General features: G+C 33.4%; 2 protein-coding genes across 3 annotated transcripts; both read right to left on the bottom strand.

The window, feature by feature from the left end:
• Positions 1-3,423: 3,423 nt before the first annotated feature.
• Positions 3,424-4,575, bottom strand: LOC149231375 (T-complex protein 1 subunit epsilon-like). Of its 2 annotated transcripts, none has more exons than XR_016247439.1 (3): positions 4,465-4,575; positions 4,002-4,272; positions 3,424-3,683 (listed from the first exon to the last, which is right to left on the bottom strand). XR_016247439.1 is itself a non-coding variant. In XM_089376288.1 (3 exons), the coding sequence occupies exons 1-3, from the start codon at positions 4,534-4,536 to the stop codon at positions 3,933-3,935; spliced, it is 243 nt and encodes an 80-aa protein (XP_089232414.1). In that variant the 5' UTR covers positions 4,537-4,575; the 3' UTR covers positions 3,702-3,932. The 2 variants fall into 2 exon arrangements, 1 of the variants encoding a protein (XP_089232414.1); XM_089376288.1 differs by lacking the exon at positions 3,424-3,683 and adding an exon at positions 3,702-3,939 and having other exon boundaries at positions 4,109-4,272.
• Positions 4,576-14,090: 9,515 nt separating this feature from the next.
• On the bottom strand, positions 14,091-15,286 carry LOC149231374 (T-complex protein 1 subunit epsilon-like). The gene is made up of 3 exons (XM_089376286.1): positions 15,176-15,286; positions 14,820-14,983; positions 14,091-14,649 (listed from the first exon to the last, which is right to left on the bottom strand). Exons 1-3 carry the CDS (start codon positions 15,245-15,247, stop codon positions 14,643-14,645), a joined length of 243 nt encoding a protein of 80 aa, XP_089232412.1. The 5' UTR covers positions 15,248-15,286; the 3' UTR covers positions 14,091-14,642.
• Positions 15,287-16,265: the final 979 nt, after the last annotated feature.

Here is a 16,265-nt window from a genome sequence, read left to right as displayed (position 1 = left end):
TAAGAATGTCAAGGAGAAATATCTAGAAATACCTTTTTATAAATTCTCAAAAAGCTTATATATCCTACTCCATCTACAAATTTAACTCCCTTCCTCAACAAAGTGTTTATGGCTTTCCAATATTCCTAAATTCTAAGACAAATCTTCCAATTAAATTATAAACATAATAAAAAACAAAACAAAACAAAAAAACTCATTTTCATTCATGGCGGTCAAGCTTTCCAATAAGCTTAACTTCGTATCAATATGTGTACACTCAACACATAATATGTAAATAGTGTTTTATTTTCAAAACAAAAAAACACTCATTTTCATTCGTGGCGGGCAAGCTTTCCAATAAGCTTAACTTTGTATCAATATGTGTACACTCAAGACATAATATGTAAAGAGTGTTTTATTCTAGTTGGAAATAGTTTATAATGTTTTTCTCACAATGATATTATATAGATCAATTACTATGGTCTTCCTAATCATGGTCATCAAAATAATTTTAACTTAATTATATAGATCAATTACTATAGTCTTCCTAATCATGGTCTTCAAAATAATTTTAACTTAATATCCGCTTGATATGACTATTTTTGTTCGCAGGAGTGAACATTAACCCTTCAAAACAGCTAACTTTCGATTTCCAGAATCCACAAATAAATCTCCCCATTTTTGTTTTCAATAGGGACTAGATCAACTACTCAGTGTCTAACTAAATAGATAATGAAATTTAGAGGTTGTAACTGAATAGGTAATCACAGCAGTTAGCAATCTATTGTTTTACAAAGTTGTCTCCATGTGGAGGTCAATTGGTCTTTTCAGTATCTTTTAGACGATTGTCTCCGAGCAAGGGCCAATTAGCCTTGCCATAACAAACACAATGGATAACAATGAAAACTTACATAATTAATCATAATAGTAATACACCTTTTGAAAATACGCTTTTCGAGTTTAGAAGCCTCTTTTGTATAGAGAGTCCTCGCAGCGGTTTTATGAGATATACAAAGGTGATCCCTTGAAATAAATAGATTCAAATGGATTTAGTCATTTAAATAAAACATAAAAGGGATTTAACAAGGTGATCCCTTGAAACAAATAGATTCAAATGGATTTAGTCATATTTAAATAAAGCATAAAAGGGATTTAACCAATTAATAGGGATTTAACCCATTAATTAATAATAATAGTGTAAAGTAAATATAAACCCATACGAAATTAATTAGTCCCTAGGGCAGCTCAATTCAATTAGAGCATGATTTGCCTAGAAATTATAAAATTATAATGGTAATTGGAACTGACCCCGTGCCATGCCAGTATGAAACTTATTTAGTTGCCAATACCTATATATATATATATATATATATATAATATACAAAATTAGTTAAAAACCTAGAAATTAAACTGACCAAAAAAAATTAAAATAATAGTTAATAGTAAGTAAAAATATTATAATTTGGAATAAAAATAACATAAAAACAAGTGGGTTGAGACTACGATCAATTAAAGATTATTAATAATAAGTTATCATCGCGATAATTGTAGATCTTAAAATCAACAAGACCACAAAAAAATGTGCTCATACAGTGAAAAAAATCCCTGAATCTTTGGTTTTTTTCATCAGTGCAGGCTGCCCCAAATTAAACTATGAAATTTCCTCTATCCCTACATTAACCTCCATTGTTTTGTATGTACTTCCATTAGTGACTGCTCTATTTAAACTTGATTTAAATCAAGGAACATCGTGATTGGACAGATTTTAAGGTGGCTAAACCCTCGAGAATCTAGTTGGTTTACAACAGATTATGTCCAACAAATCTAATCTTACGAGACTCGTCTTATCAACGACAACATTGTCTTCCATATGGACATGTCCTTGAACTCCCCCATCTCATTGAGAAAGCAATGTGCTTTACTCATCATTATTGATCAGCTACAGTATTCATCTTTGTTAGAAATGTATGTTCAAAAACAACCTGCACTTGGAATTTACAGAAGTAGAGGATGCCCCCCTTCGATAGAATGCAATCTTTTGATAGGATAAGCACTTCGACTATCCCAGGCCATCCAACAACTGTTTGTGTGCCCCTCACCTGAATGTGGAGGCAACAATTACTCGAAAAATAATAAGAGGATGTCCTCTCTTGGTAGGGTACACACTAGGATATCTCCAGACCATCCAACAAATGGCCCTAGGTACTCACCTACACGAGGGCAACCAATGCAGTTTAATTCCATCTTTATGATGTCTGGGCCATAACATTGGTGATGATTAGGTATCTTGATCAAATAACATCATGAAAATATGTTATAATTGGGATTAAGCTTATTGTTGTGATGATTCAGTGGCCAAAACTCAGAATAATAAGTTTATTAAAGAATGTCACAAAACACCACATGTCCGAATAGACACAACACTAAAAAAAATATTTCATACCTACTAATATGTACAAAGGACATAATCTCAACACTGCAAAAGCCTTTTAAAGGGGCTCATGGCAAGTATCACTTCCCTTGTAAAAGATCACTTCAATGATAAATTGGTATCATAGACCACATTCCCCAATTATATATTTAGTCAAGGTTAAAGGACGGGAAGGATATGAGGACAAATTTCAGGGACTGCTGATCAAGTGATGACAGTAGTTGTAAAGGAACCTGCCCTTCTACAATATAGATAAAACTATAAAAATTTACAAATAATTAGTAATATATTAACAAATAGAGCAAAAAGATGAAATGTTTTTCCATGACTATATTTGGGGCAGAACCATCATACAAGGTGGCTACATCCCAGCATCTACATTATGCTGGGGATATCCCCAAGATAGTTTCATTCCATAGATGATGTCCAAGGGACCATTGCTGTGTTGCACCCTCCTTATCAGGGACAACCGGGATATTATTAAACCTATCACCCCATCCTTATGCAAGAAATGCTAGCGGTGCGCCCCTGTCCAACAGGGCAAATACCTGATATGGTTTTTTTCTGATATATCAAGTGAAAGCAAAGCTAAACCAAGTTGGTGACTACTAAAATGTCAGTGCTCATATAAGCTAATCACATGGTTTGAAACTAATATAATTATTAATTAAATACACTAAAATGATTATAGTACCTGCTAATAAGGACCAACCATAGAAGAAACCATAGAAGAAACCATGACAGCAATATAAGCAAGAATTGCCTAGAATTCAGTTTTTAAGAAAAACAAGTTTCACAATAAAAGAAATCAACTTCAATAACCATACAAACCCGTCATTTTGTATCTCTATTAGACATAACAATCCAATCTATAATAGCAACTAGTAATAGAAATCAGCACAAAGCCACAATTACCAGGTCAAGTCCAGAAAGGTTCAAAACAAGTCACTGTTGTTTTGGGAGCAATACTGTTTGAAGACGACAACCTTCGAAATATTAACACAATCCCCAAAGAACAAAATATTTATGGAGTAGAGGCACACCATAAACCTTTCTTGTTTCATTTGTAAACCTCAGACAAATATAAATCTGGCTTACTTTTATACAGAGAAAAAGTAGTCTCCTTTCAAAACCAAAAATGCAAATTATCAAATGGTACTAATGTAGACAATAAACAGCACCTGAACATATGAGATAGTTTAAAATATCATGCTCTAGCAACTATAATGAACCCATGAACATGAGGACCCCAATGAACATGTAACAAAACCCTAGATTGTAGGAACCTAAAAGATCAAAAATAGATTATATCTCATATAATCTACCTTGATTTAAACACTCATCAATAAATGTGTATTGTTTAGTGTATGTTTATAATATATTTTTGTATAGAGAGGCTTTACAGACTACAACATACTTTTTACCATCCCATAAAAGTGGGAAAAGCAAATCCCAAATTGAATATGCACCATCCAGGAATCATCTCGAGTTTTAGACAGCAGAAAAATCCTCAAATTTGTGCTTAGACACTACATGCACAACAAAACGGATTTCAGTATAACTGCTTTTCAGCTCCCGTCCTGAAGAAGCTTTGCAGCACGCATACAAAAATGTCATAGTTTTCTTCTGAGAATCAACTCTTTAAAGAATCTTTGGAGGATAAATTTAATATTGAAGTGATAATGTAGAAATTAATACCCGGATGGTGTTATAACATCATCAATTTTCAGAATCATCTTAACCACCTGTGTGGCAAGTAACAACTGTTGTTTTTTACCGATCAGAGTTTCGAAGACATTTTGCTCCTTCATGTCATTTGTACCAACGTCATTACAATCTATTCCCAAATGTGGGTTAGTTTCCTGCACATGTTAATAATTCAAGCAAATTACGAAAAGAAACTTCATGCATAAAAATTGAGAATAAGAAACCAATGCTAAAAGTTAAAACCATCCTCCTCGGAAAAGTACTTCATAGAATTTTCACATAACAAACAAATTTAGCCAATTCTTGTTCCAGAATGTCTTGTCTGGTCAAAGAGACTATATGCATACCCTTATCTGTTGAGCCTTTACTGCTGTCAAAGTATCAATAGGTTGGAGTCCACTATTTTCTGCAAGAGCCATTGGTACAGCATCTAGAGCATCTGCAAATGCCCGAACTGCATACTGTAGTAGATAAAAACAGAATTACATTTAGTTTATAGTAAAAACCAAAAATTACTTTTCAGACGTGGCAATAAAACCTAGTAGAAATTAAAACCAACAAGATTGCAAATAATAAGCACCATCAATATTATTTTCTGTAAAAACCATATGAAAGGACTTTAAATACTACTGACACAAATCAGCATTTACACACACCCAAAATTATACCGGTATACCAACCCACATAACTGCCAATCTTAATCATAGCTAGGAGCCACTGCCCACTGACTATGCTTTACTTCAGTAAGGCTAAGAAGATCACCTTATTACAGACTACAGAATATGCACCAAAGCCACAATGAGGCCCAGGAACCAGTTAAAGATAAGGTAGGACATAGGAACCCTCATTCACAATTGGGTTAGTCACTTCCATTATTAAGGAAAATTTACTAGGCAAATTGTTGGGCTATGACAGAAGCATTTTGCCGCTTTTCAACTATGAAAGCTCATAAGCTTAATAAACATGCACTGCAAGTATGCCATTTAGTGCACTAAATTTGTACAGCACCTCAATCGGGTCTACGTTGGCATTGGCAGTTTGCAATTCTGGCATCTTTATTGGAAGAATTTGCATGCTTTTTCTGGACAGTCCAGAGAAACTAATGGAAAACTACTATTGTGGTAAGACTTTTCTGGGCAGGCCGCAGCATATATCATAGTTTTTGTGGCATATTCCATCTATCAAAGTAAATAGCCGTAAATCTCTTGCTGATAACTGGATTGTCGTATTAGTGATGGCTTATTATTTGCACAGATGTTCCATGTCAGGTGTACATGCATGTAGGGTAGGCCAGGGTGTGCACAATCATGTATCTGCCTCCTTGATAAAAAGAAGTCCACCCTCTGTTAGTAACCATTGGTTGTCACAGGAATCTTTTATCCTTGGAGAGAAAAAATATGGCAGGCTTTTGATTCCATCTTTCTTAACCTTAGCATGATCTAGATCCAGACACATACCCAAGCAGGCATAAAAATTTTACATTTTTTATAATTCATAAAGTATAATATTATACATCACAAATAGCGCATAGACAGAAACTCCAAAACCCTCTTACAAACCCATCAATAGTATAAATGCAAATGAGAAAAATCTTTTTTGTGTCCTAGAATGGGGGAAGGGTTCCATTTTATAGGTTTGGGGCCTACTGTAGTAATTATAATTTAAGTTACTTTAGCAGTTTTATCAAAGTGCCCTTTGTTGACCTGCAAGTCAGCAATTTGCGGCAATTGGAGAGGACATGTGCTCTCAGATAAAATCGAATTTCTGGCATTAAATGAAAAAGTTGCTTATTTAGAAATTCGAATTTGCAAAGTTAATGCACATTTGGGAAGACTTGGGAAAATCTTTGGTGGAGCTTTTTATGGAAATTGTCCCCACATGGGTTACCACCCATCTACACTTGTCATTCCATCATAAAATTCGAATTTGGCAAATAAGTGAAGAAGAAAATGATGTCCACTTGCCAGAAATCGATTTTTACACTTGGCATTGGAGCTCCATTCAACAAATTCGAATTTCTCTTTGAGATTGTCACCTCATGTCACTTGTTTAATGACTTCTACATTGAAATTTACTCCCAACTCTCTATATATTTATAATGAGGCTATGGGCTCTTCTATTGTATCATGTTATGAGCTATTGGGCTTCATGAGATTCTGCATGTTTGTACTTGCACATTTTTTATATAATCAAGACTTTGGGGCAACATGGCTTCTGTTCTCTTGGCGTAATGAACTGACTTATTTTCATGCTAATGTTTTTATGTTCATTTCTTTTCGCATATTGAATGAATATTAGAGTGTATTTTACCATTTTATTTGGAACCCATTGATTTAGAGTTTCTATGAATAGGCTTTCCAATTCATTTTAGGAGAAATGTTTAGTTATCTTGTTTATTATATTGCTCTAATCCATGTATGAACTAATATCTTTTTCAAATGTGTAGGAAAGATTTTCGTTTGTGTGTAGGAAATCCATCCGGAAGTGGGGGGAATCTTCACGAGATCAACCAACTCTTCGAGCCATAGTGATCCAAGACTTAACCATCTTCCACTCCAAAGTGTTCCATCCAACGAAACAATAGGGAGTTTCTTCACTCTATAGTTACTTGATTATCATTTAAATACTTCTTTTATTCTAGCTTTTCAAAGTCATATTTGTTTTTCAATGACCATCATCAAAATTAGTTGCTATAGGATTCGGGTTGCGTGCTACAGGAAGGAACAAAACTGCAACAAGAAGGAACATCACTGCTACAAGAAGAACAGATTTGCTAGCTTTAATATGTTCCTAGGAAGGTTTATAAGTAATTGCATATTATGTGCTTAATATTATTTATTTTTGCAAAAAAAATGAGAAAATATTGAGTAAATTCTGAATGAGATAATCTAGGGACTTGCTCCCTACTACATGATGGACCAAGATTGGTTAATAAATTAAGAATATATATTGAAATTATTGCACAAATTTTGGAGGCTCAGAAAATCTAAGAATGTGTTCTCTGTCATTTAATGAAGATTCCTAGCATTGAGAACCATATCCACTTTTTGAGGGATTTTGAAGGGGAAAGTTGCTTCATTTCATAGAGAACGCTTCCTCATCTATTTATATAAGTACCAATTCTAATTTTCCTCTAGGGACATGTATTTCTTAGTTTTCTTGTGGAGAAAACTTATTGTTTAGCAACTCCACTTTTATTTCTTGCAGGGATGTACTTGTATTGATTTAAATAGTGAAGTTTGGTGTCATTTTTAGCTTCTAAAGCTTGGTTTCCTTCATATGGCTCTGAGTATTCTTGGGCTTGGCCATCCCAAGAGCCTCAGAGCCCTCTTGTACAATTTTTTTATTTCCTTTAAATGTCTTTTTCACTTGCATCTTTTATTTTTGTATTTACTATTCATACCTCTTTTGTTGTTCGTTACAATGGTTAAATGATTGAAGTGAGTTGTTTTGCAGGTTATTTATAGATTCACAAGCATGATGCATCCTTATAAGAAATTTGAAAAGTCATATCCACCATTGAGCTACTTGGATTGGTCTACTAATTCACAAAACTAGAATTTCTTAAAGTCTGTTGTAGCAGAATAGTAGTAATTTTCTATTATGTTTTAGAACGTGTTAATGAATTTCATTTGAGTTGATTCCATTTGTATTGGGTCATAAAAACATTCAAATTAATAACAAAATTTACCCCATAGCAGTTGCACTTGATTAAGGCATTTGGTATGTTAACTAGCTCACTAGTTCTTGAATTCAAGTTTTTAGAGTAGTGATTTTCTGCTATTTTTTAGCACATGTTAACAGGGGTATTTTGGAGTGATTGCACTTGGAATAGAGTCCTAATACATCCTACTTAATAACAAAAAAAATTCATGCCATTTGCATTTTATTTGCTTGGGCATTCGACAAGTTATCTCGCTCGTGTAGCAAACAGAACCTCTTGTAGCACCTCCTGTAGCACGTGTAAACTTGACCATATCTGCTCCAAAAGCATGGTTTTTGTCTCTTAGGCTTGAATCATGACCCCTATGCTCTAAATCCGTGATTTAGTAAGACCAAAAGACCTCTTAAGCCTTGGCTCTTCTCCATTGCAATTCACCTCGATGGTTTGGATTAATAGAAAGATTCATAAATTGAAGAGCATAATGATGATTTTCATGAAGCATTTTGTGAGCTCTATCGACAAAATCTATCTTGAATGTAGTGATTAAAGAATCATTTCATTTTGTTTCATACATCTTATGTTATGGTTTCCATTTCCAACATTGTTATTTCTATTGCATAGACTAGGCAACCTTTTGATGTACCATTTACCCTCTGGATATAGGTCAATGTTTACATTTCTACAAATAGGATTAACATTTACGTTCATGCAAAGTAGAATAGTCTTTTATTTCTGCAAAACTAACTAGGATTTTCTCTCTGCAAATAGAGTAACATTTCCATTTATGCAATTAGTTTAGGTTTGGATTTCATGGAATTCACTTCATTGCATCAGATCAACAAATGAATGACACATTACATGTTGCACATATAGTGTTGATACCTCTTAAGTTTGTACGAACCCTAAGTTGATAATTTAAGTTGGTGGCCTTGGAAGTTGCAGCATTCTTGTTGCAATACCGAAGTTCATCACCTATGCTAAGAAATGGTGACTAGTTCGAGAAGTAGAGTAGAAAGTTGAACTGATGCAACCATTCAAATTCCAACCATCAATTAAAAGCAATAAATAAACAAAGGGGCCAAGAAGGGAGAAGCAAATGGTAGAATTGCTTGTGAAGCTAGAAAATAATGGAGAAGTCGAGAAGAAGAACAATTAGGTGCATCTAGTGGCGAAACCAACAATGCATATGGAAAGCCATAATTTAGAGTATGAATGTACACATATTGTAAGAAAAAATTGATGTCTTTATGAATAAGAAATGAAAAATTGTTGGTCTCTTACCTTTTTCCCTATAACTCAATCCCTCATTATATTTGTTAGTACATAAATTATGTCAACACTAGCATACAAGTAGTTGTGCACTATGGGCAGAAACTGGGTTCTAGTAGTTGATTGCGTGCAAGATTTTATGATCTTCTGCATCAATTATGTTACTCTCTAGGATGCCTATAATTTCACAGTAATGGTTTGCTTTAGTGTCTTATTGGGATATTAAGTGGCAATTAATATGTAAGCATGAACGTTATTTAATGTAAGTAGGACCAATTATATGTAAGCCCCCGTTGACAAGTGGAATTACACCCAACACAAATTATAGAGGCATAGTAGACCACTTTCACTCTCATAAAACTTTTGACAAGATTTTCACAACTAGTATTATTATATACATATCAAAAACCATCCTTGATCACCTTATGTATGATCATTGGAGCAACATAATGAGCCACATCTCATGTAATTTGGAAAGAACCTTATGAAGATGCACAATATCAAGGCACCTAATTGTGTAGCTTCTAAGGTGGAACAAGGACTTAAGAACTCAAATTTTCTAGCATTGTAAACATCGTTTGCATATCTAAGATCTTAAATCAATCTTGGTCTATCATCAGCACCATTCATACATGTATCCCCTTTTGAGAGGCATAACCTTCAAACTTGGAAACATAATTTCCATAGCCCCTAGCTTTTTATTGCGTTGAGTGGCTTAATGTCTAAGTTACCCATATGTCGTGAGAAAATTAGTCCAAAGCATAGACATATCTTGCCCTTAGAATATACTCATGCTCATAATCTTCAAATTATTGAGCTCTTGAATACAATGTTAGTCTGTTGTCTCCATCTTGATTTTGCAAATAAACCAGCACAAGTCCATCTTAAACACGGATCTAACATGAGCCGAGTGGGATCAAATTTCTTCACATGCAAATTTTTTCTAGAATGCAAAATACAATGTGTAATTTTTCATTGTTTAAGTTTTATTTTTCAATGCTATATAGAGTACATAACTTAAACTTATAAGTACAAAAAACTTTGTTGGATTTTGAAAAAAAACATATACCTAAATAATGGCCAAATTGTAAGACACTGATAGTACTTCAAACGTTTTAACCATAAAAAAAATTATTTTTTCAATAGCTTTATACAATATATACATAAAAAAAATTTCAAACAATATATAAAATATATAATATATACATTGTTGATGTTAAAATATTTTACATAACATGTGCCTCCAGAGATTTTATCAACCCATTTTAAAATATTTTCTTTAACAAAAAAAAATTCACTTCTAATTAGTTTACATTATATTATATTACATCATATGGAAAACTTACTAAACACGCATAACATATTCAATTTTTTAGTGGACATTGTTTTTCTATTTAGAGAATATTTTATTTTTATTTTAAGAGGGACACATGTCAACTCCAAGTTGATGACAGACATACTTACACTATTTTCTTTAACTAAAAAAATTCACTTCTAATTAGTTTACATTAAATTATATTAAATCATATGGAAAACTTACTAAACACGCATAACATATTCATTTTTTAGTGGACATTGCTTTTCTATTTAGAAAATATTTTATTTTTATTTTAAGAGGGACACATGTCAACTCCAAGTAGAGGACAGATATACTTACACATCAACCTCCTAGCAGATATATAAAGTTGTTATCAAAATTAAAAATGTCAAGGAGAAATATCTAGAAATACCTTTTTATAAATTCTCAAAAAGCTTATATCTACAAATTTAACTCCCTTCCTCAACAAAGCGTTTATGGCTTTCCAATATCCCTAAATTCTAAGACAAATCTTCCAATTAAATTATAAACATGATAAAAAACAAAACAAAACAAAAAAACACATTTTCATTCATGACGGTCAAACTTTCCAATAAGCTTAACTTCGTATCAATATTTGTACACTCAACACATAATATGTAAAGAGTGTTTTATTTTCAAAACAAAAAACACTCATTTTCATTCGTGCCTGGCAAGCTTTCCAATAAGCTTATCGTATCAATATGTGTACACTCAAGACATAATATGTAAATAGTGTTTTATTCTAGTTGGAAATAGTTTATAATGTTTTTCTCACAATGATATTATATAGATCAATTACTATGGTCTTCCTAATCATGGTCATCAAAATAATTTTAACTTAATTATATAGATCAATTACTATAGTCTTCCTAATCATGGTCTTCAAAATAATTTTAACTTAATATCCGCTTGATATGACTATTTTTGTTCGCAGGAGTGAACATTAACCCTTCAAGGCAGCTAACTTTCGATTTCCAGAATCCACAAATAAATCTCCCCATTTTTGTTTTCAATAGGGACTAGATCAACTACTCAGTGTCTAACTAAATAGATAATGAAATTTAGAGGTTGTAATTGAATAGGTAATCACAGCAGTTAGCAATCTATTGTTTTACAAAGTTGTCTCCATGTGGAGGTCAATTGGTCTTTTCAGTATCTTTTAGACGATTGTCTCCGAGCAAGGGCCAATTAGCCTTGCCATAACAAACACAATGGATAACAATGAAAACTTACATAATTAATCATAATAGTAATACACCTTTTGAAAATACACTTTTCGAGTTTAGAAGCCTCTTTTGTATAGAGAGTCCTCGCAGCGGTTTTATGAGATATACAAAGGTTATCCCTTGAAATAAATAGATTCAAATGGATTTAATCATTTAAATCAAACATGAAAGGGATTTAACAAGGTGATCCCTTGAAATAAATAGATTCAAATGGATTTAGTCATTTAAATAAAACATGAAAGGGATTTAACCAATTAATTAATAATAATGGTGTAAAGTAAATATAAACCCATACAAAATTAATTAGTCCCTAGGGCAGCTCAATTCAATCAGAGCATGATTTGCCTAGAAATTATAAAATTATAATGGTGGTTGGAATTGACCCATGCCATGCCAGTATGAAACTTATTTAGTTGCCAATACCTATATATATATATATATATTAAAAATAAAATTAGTTAAAAACCTAGAAATTAAACTGACCAAAAAAATATTAAAATAATAGTTAATAGTAAGTAAAAATATTATAATTTGGAATAAAAATAACATAAAAACAAGTGGGTTGAGACTACGATCAATTAAAGATTATTAATAATAAGTTATCATCGCGATAATTGTAGATCTTAAAATCAACAAGACCACAAAAAAATGTGCTCATACAGTGAAAAAAATCCCTGAATCTTTGGTTTTTTTCATTAGTGCAGGCTGCCCCAAATTAAACTATGAAATTTCCTCTATCCCTACATTAACCTCCATTGTTTTGTATGTACTTCCATTAATGACTGCTCTATTTAAACTTAAATCAAGGAACATCGTGATTGGACAAAGATTTCAAGGTGGCTAAACCCTCGAGAATCTAGTTGGTTTACAACAGATTATGTCCAACAAATCTAATCTTACGAGACTTGTCTTATCAACGACAACATTGTCTTCCATATGGACATGTCCTTGAACTCCCCATCTCATTGAGAAAGCAATGTGCTTTACTCATCATTATTGATCAGCTACAGTATTCGTCTTTGTTAGAAATGTATGTTCAAAAACAACCTGCACTTGGAATTTACAGAAGTAGAGGATGCCCCCCTTCGATAGAATGCAACCTTTTGATAGGATAAGCACTTCGACTATCCCAGGCCATCCAACAACTGTTCGTGTGCCCTTCACCTGAATGTGGAGGAAACAATTACTCGAAAAAAAATAAGAGGATGTCCTCTCTTGGTAGGGTACACACTAGGATATCTCCAGACCATCCAACAAATGGCCCTAGGTACTCACCTACACGAGGGCAACCAATGCAGTTTAATTCCATCTTTATGATGTCTGGGCCATAACATTGGTGATGATTAGGTATCTTGATCAAATAACATCATGAAAATATGTTATAATTGGTATTAAGCTTATTGTTGTGATGATTCAGTGGCCAAAACTCAGAATAATAAGTTTATTAAAGAATGTCACAAAACACGACGTGTCCGAATAGACACAACACTGAAAAAATATTTCATACCTACTAATATGTACAAAGGACATAATCTCTACACTGCAAAAGCCTTTTAAAGGGTCTCATGGCAAGTATCACTTCCCTTGTAAAAGATCACTTCAATGATAAATTGGTGTCATAGACCACATTCCCCAATTATATATTTAGTCAAGGTTAAAGGACGGGAAGGATGTGAGGACAAATTTCAGGGACTGCTGATCAAGTGATGACAGTAGTTGTAAAGGAACCTGCCCTTCTACAATATAGATAAAACTATAAAAATTTACAAATAATTAGTAATATATTAACAAATAGAGCAAAAAGATGAAATGTTTTTCCATGACTATATTTGGGGCAGAACCATCATACAAGGTGGCTACATCCCAGCATCTACATTATGCTGGGATATCCCCAAGATAGTTTCATTCCATAGATGATGTCCAAGGGACCATTGCTGTGTTGCACCCTCCTTATCAGGGACAACCGGGATATTATTAAACCTATCACCCCATCCTTATGCAAGAAATGCTAGCGGTGCGCCCCTGTCCAACAGGGCAAATACCTGATATGGTTTTTTTCTGATATATCAAGTGAAAGCAAAGCTAAACCAAGTTGGTGACTACTAAAATGTCAGTGCTCATATAAGCTAATCACATGGTTTGAAACTAATATAATTATTAATTAAATACACTAAAATTATTGTAGTACTTGCTAATAAGGACCAACCATAGAAGAAACCATGACAGCAATATAAGCAAGAATTGCCTAGAATTCAGTTTTTAAGAAAAACAAGTTTCACAATAAAAGAAATCAACTTAAAGGTGTCAATAACCATACAAACCCGTCATTTTGTATCTCTATTAGACATAACAATCCAATCTATAATAGCAACTAGTAATAGAAATCAGCACAAAGCCACAATTACCAGGTCAAGTCCAGAAAGGTTCAAAACAAGTCACTGTTGTTTTGGATTTTAAAGCACAATGGAGCAATACTGTTTGAAGACGACAACCTTCGAAATATTAACACAATCCCCAAAGAACAAAATATTTATGGAGTAGAGGCACACCATAAACCTTTCTTGTTTCATTTGTAAACCTCAGACAAATATAAATCTGGCTTACTTTTATACAGAGAAAAAGTAGTCTCCTTTCAAAACCAAAAATGCAAATTATCAAATGGTACTAATGTAGACAATAAACAGCACCTGAACATATGAGATGGTTTAAAATATCATGCTCTAGCAACTATAATGAACCCATGAACATGAGGACCCCAATGAACATGTAACAAAACCCTAGATTGTAGGAACCTAAAAGATCAAAAATAGATTATATCTCAGATAATCTACCTTGATTTAAACACTCATCAATAAATGTGTATTGTTTAGTGTATGTTTATAATATATTTTTTTATAGAGAGGCTTTACAGACTGCAACATACTTTTTACCATCCCATAAAAGTGGGAAAGCAAATCCCAAATTGAATATGCACCAGCCAGGAATCATCTCGAGTTTTAGACAGCAGAAAAATCCTCAAATTTGTGCTTAGACACTACATGCACAACAAAACGGATTTCAGTATAACTACTTTTCAGCTCCCGTCCTGAAGAAGCTTTGCAGCACGTATACAAAAAATGTCATAGTTTTCTTCTGAGAATCAACTCTTTAAAGAATCTTTGGAGGATAAATTTAATATTGAAGTGATAATGTAGAAATTAATACCCGGATGGTGTTATAACATCATCAATTTTTAGAATCATCTTAACCACCTGTGTGGCAAGTAACAACTGTTGTTTTTTGCCGATCAGAGTTTCGAAGACATTTTGCTCCTTCATGTCATTTGTACCAACATCATTACAATCTATTCCCAAATGTGGGTTACTTTCCTGCACATGTTAATAATTCAAGCAAATTACGAAAAGAAACTTCATGCATAAAAATTGAGAATAAGAAACCAATGCTAAAAGTTAAAACAATCCTCCTCGGAAAAGTACTTCATAGAATTTTCACATAACAAAAAAATTTAGCCAATTCTTGTTCCAGAATGTCTTGTCTGGTGAAAGAGACTATATGCATACCCTTATCTGTTGAGCCTTTACTACTGTCAAAGTATCAATAGGTTGGAGTCCACTATTTTCTGCAAGAGCCATTGGTACAGCATCTAGAGCATCTGCAAATGCCCGAACTGCATACTGTAGTAGATAAAAACAGAATTACATTTAGTTTATAGTAAAAACCAAAAATTACTTTTCAGACATGGCAATAAAACCCAATAGAAATTTAAACCAACAAGATTGCAAATAATAAGCACCATCAATATTATTTTCTGTAAAAACCATATGAAAGGACTTTAAATACTACTGACACAAATCAGCATTTACACACACCCAAAATTATACCGGTATACCAACCCACATAACTGCCAATCTTAATCATAGCTAGGAGCCACTGACCACTGACTATGCTTTACTTCAATAAGGCTAAGAAGATCACATTATTACAGACTACAGAATATGCACCAAAGCCACAATGAGGCCCAGGAACCAGTTAAAGATAAGGTAGGACATAGGAACCCTCATTCACAATTGGGTTAGTCGCTTCCATTATTAAGGAAATTTTACTAGGCAAATTGTTGGGCTATGACACAAGCATTTTGCCGCTTTTCAACTATGAAAGCTCATAAGATTAATAAACATGCACTGCAAGTATGTCATTTAGTGCACTAAATTTGTACAGCACCTCAATCGGGTCTAAGTTGGCATTGGCAGTTTGCAATTCTGGCATCTTTATTGGAAGAATTTGCATGCTTTTTCTGGACAGTCCAGAGAAGCTAATGGAAAACTACTATTGTGGTAAGACTTTTCTGGGCAGGCTGCAGCATATATCATAGTTTTTGTGGCATATTCCATCTATCAAAGTAAATAGCCGTAAATCTCTTGCTGATAACTGGATTGTCGTATTAGTGATGGCTTATTATTTGCACAGATGTTCCATGTCAGGTGTACATGCATGTAGGATAGGCCAGGGTGTGCACAATCATGTATCTGCCTCCTTGATAAAAAGAAGTCCACCCTCTGTTAGTAACCATTGGTTGTCACAGGAATCTTTTATCCTTGGAGAGAAAAAATATGGCAGGCTTTTGATTCCATCTTTCTTAACCTTACCATG

Source organism: Pinus tabuliformis, chromosome J, assembly GCF_031772625.1.
Source record: "Pinus tabuliformis cultivar Carrire ecotype Pingquan chromosome J, CPIR1, whole genome shotgun sequence".
NCBI classification, from domain to species: Eukaryota; Viridiplantae; Streptophyta; class Pinopsida; order Pinales; family Pinaceae; genus Pinus; species Pinus tabuliformis.
This window is presented reverse-complemented; position numbering and strand designations above follow the sequence as displayed.

Excerpts from the sequence above, each read along its gene's own strand:
- LOC149231375 (XM_089376288.1), bottom strand. The coding sequence starts at position 4,536 with ATGGCTCTTGCAGAAAATAGTGGACTCCAACCTATTGATACTTTGACA. Across the intron at positions 4,273-4,464 it reads TAAAGGCTCAACAGATAAGG|GAAACTAACCCACATTTGGG; the intron begins GTATGCATATAG and ends TAACATGTGCAG.
- LOC149231374 (XM_089376286.1), bottom strand. The coding sequence starts at position 15,247 with ATGGCTCTTGCAGAAAATAGTGGACTCCAACCTATTGATACTTTGACA. Across the intron at positions 14,984-15,175 it reads TAAAGGCTCAACAGATAAGG|GAAAGTAACCCACATTTGGG; the intron begins GTATGCATATAG and ends TAACATGTGCAG.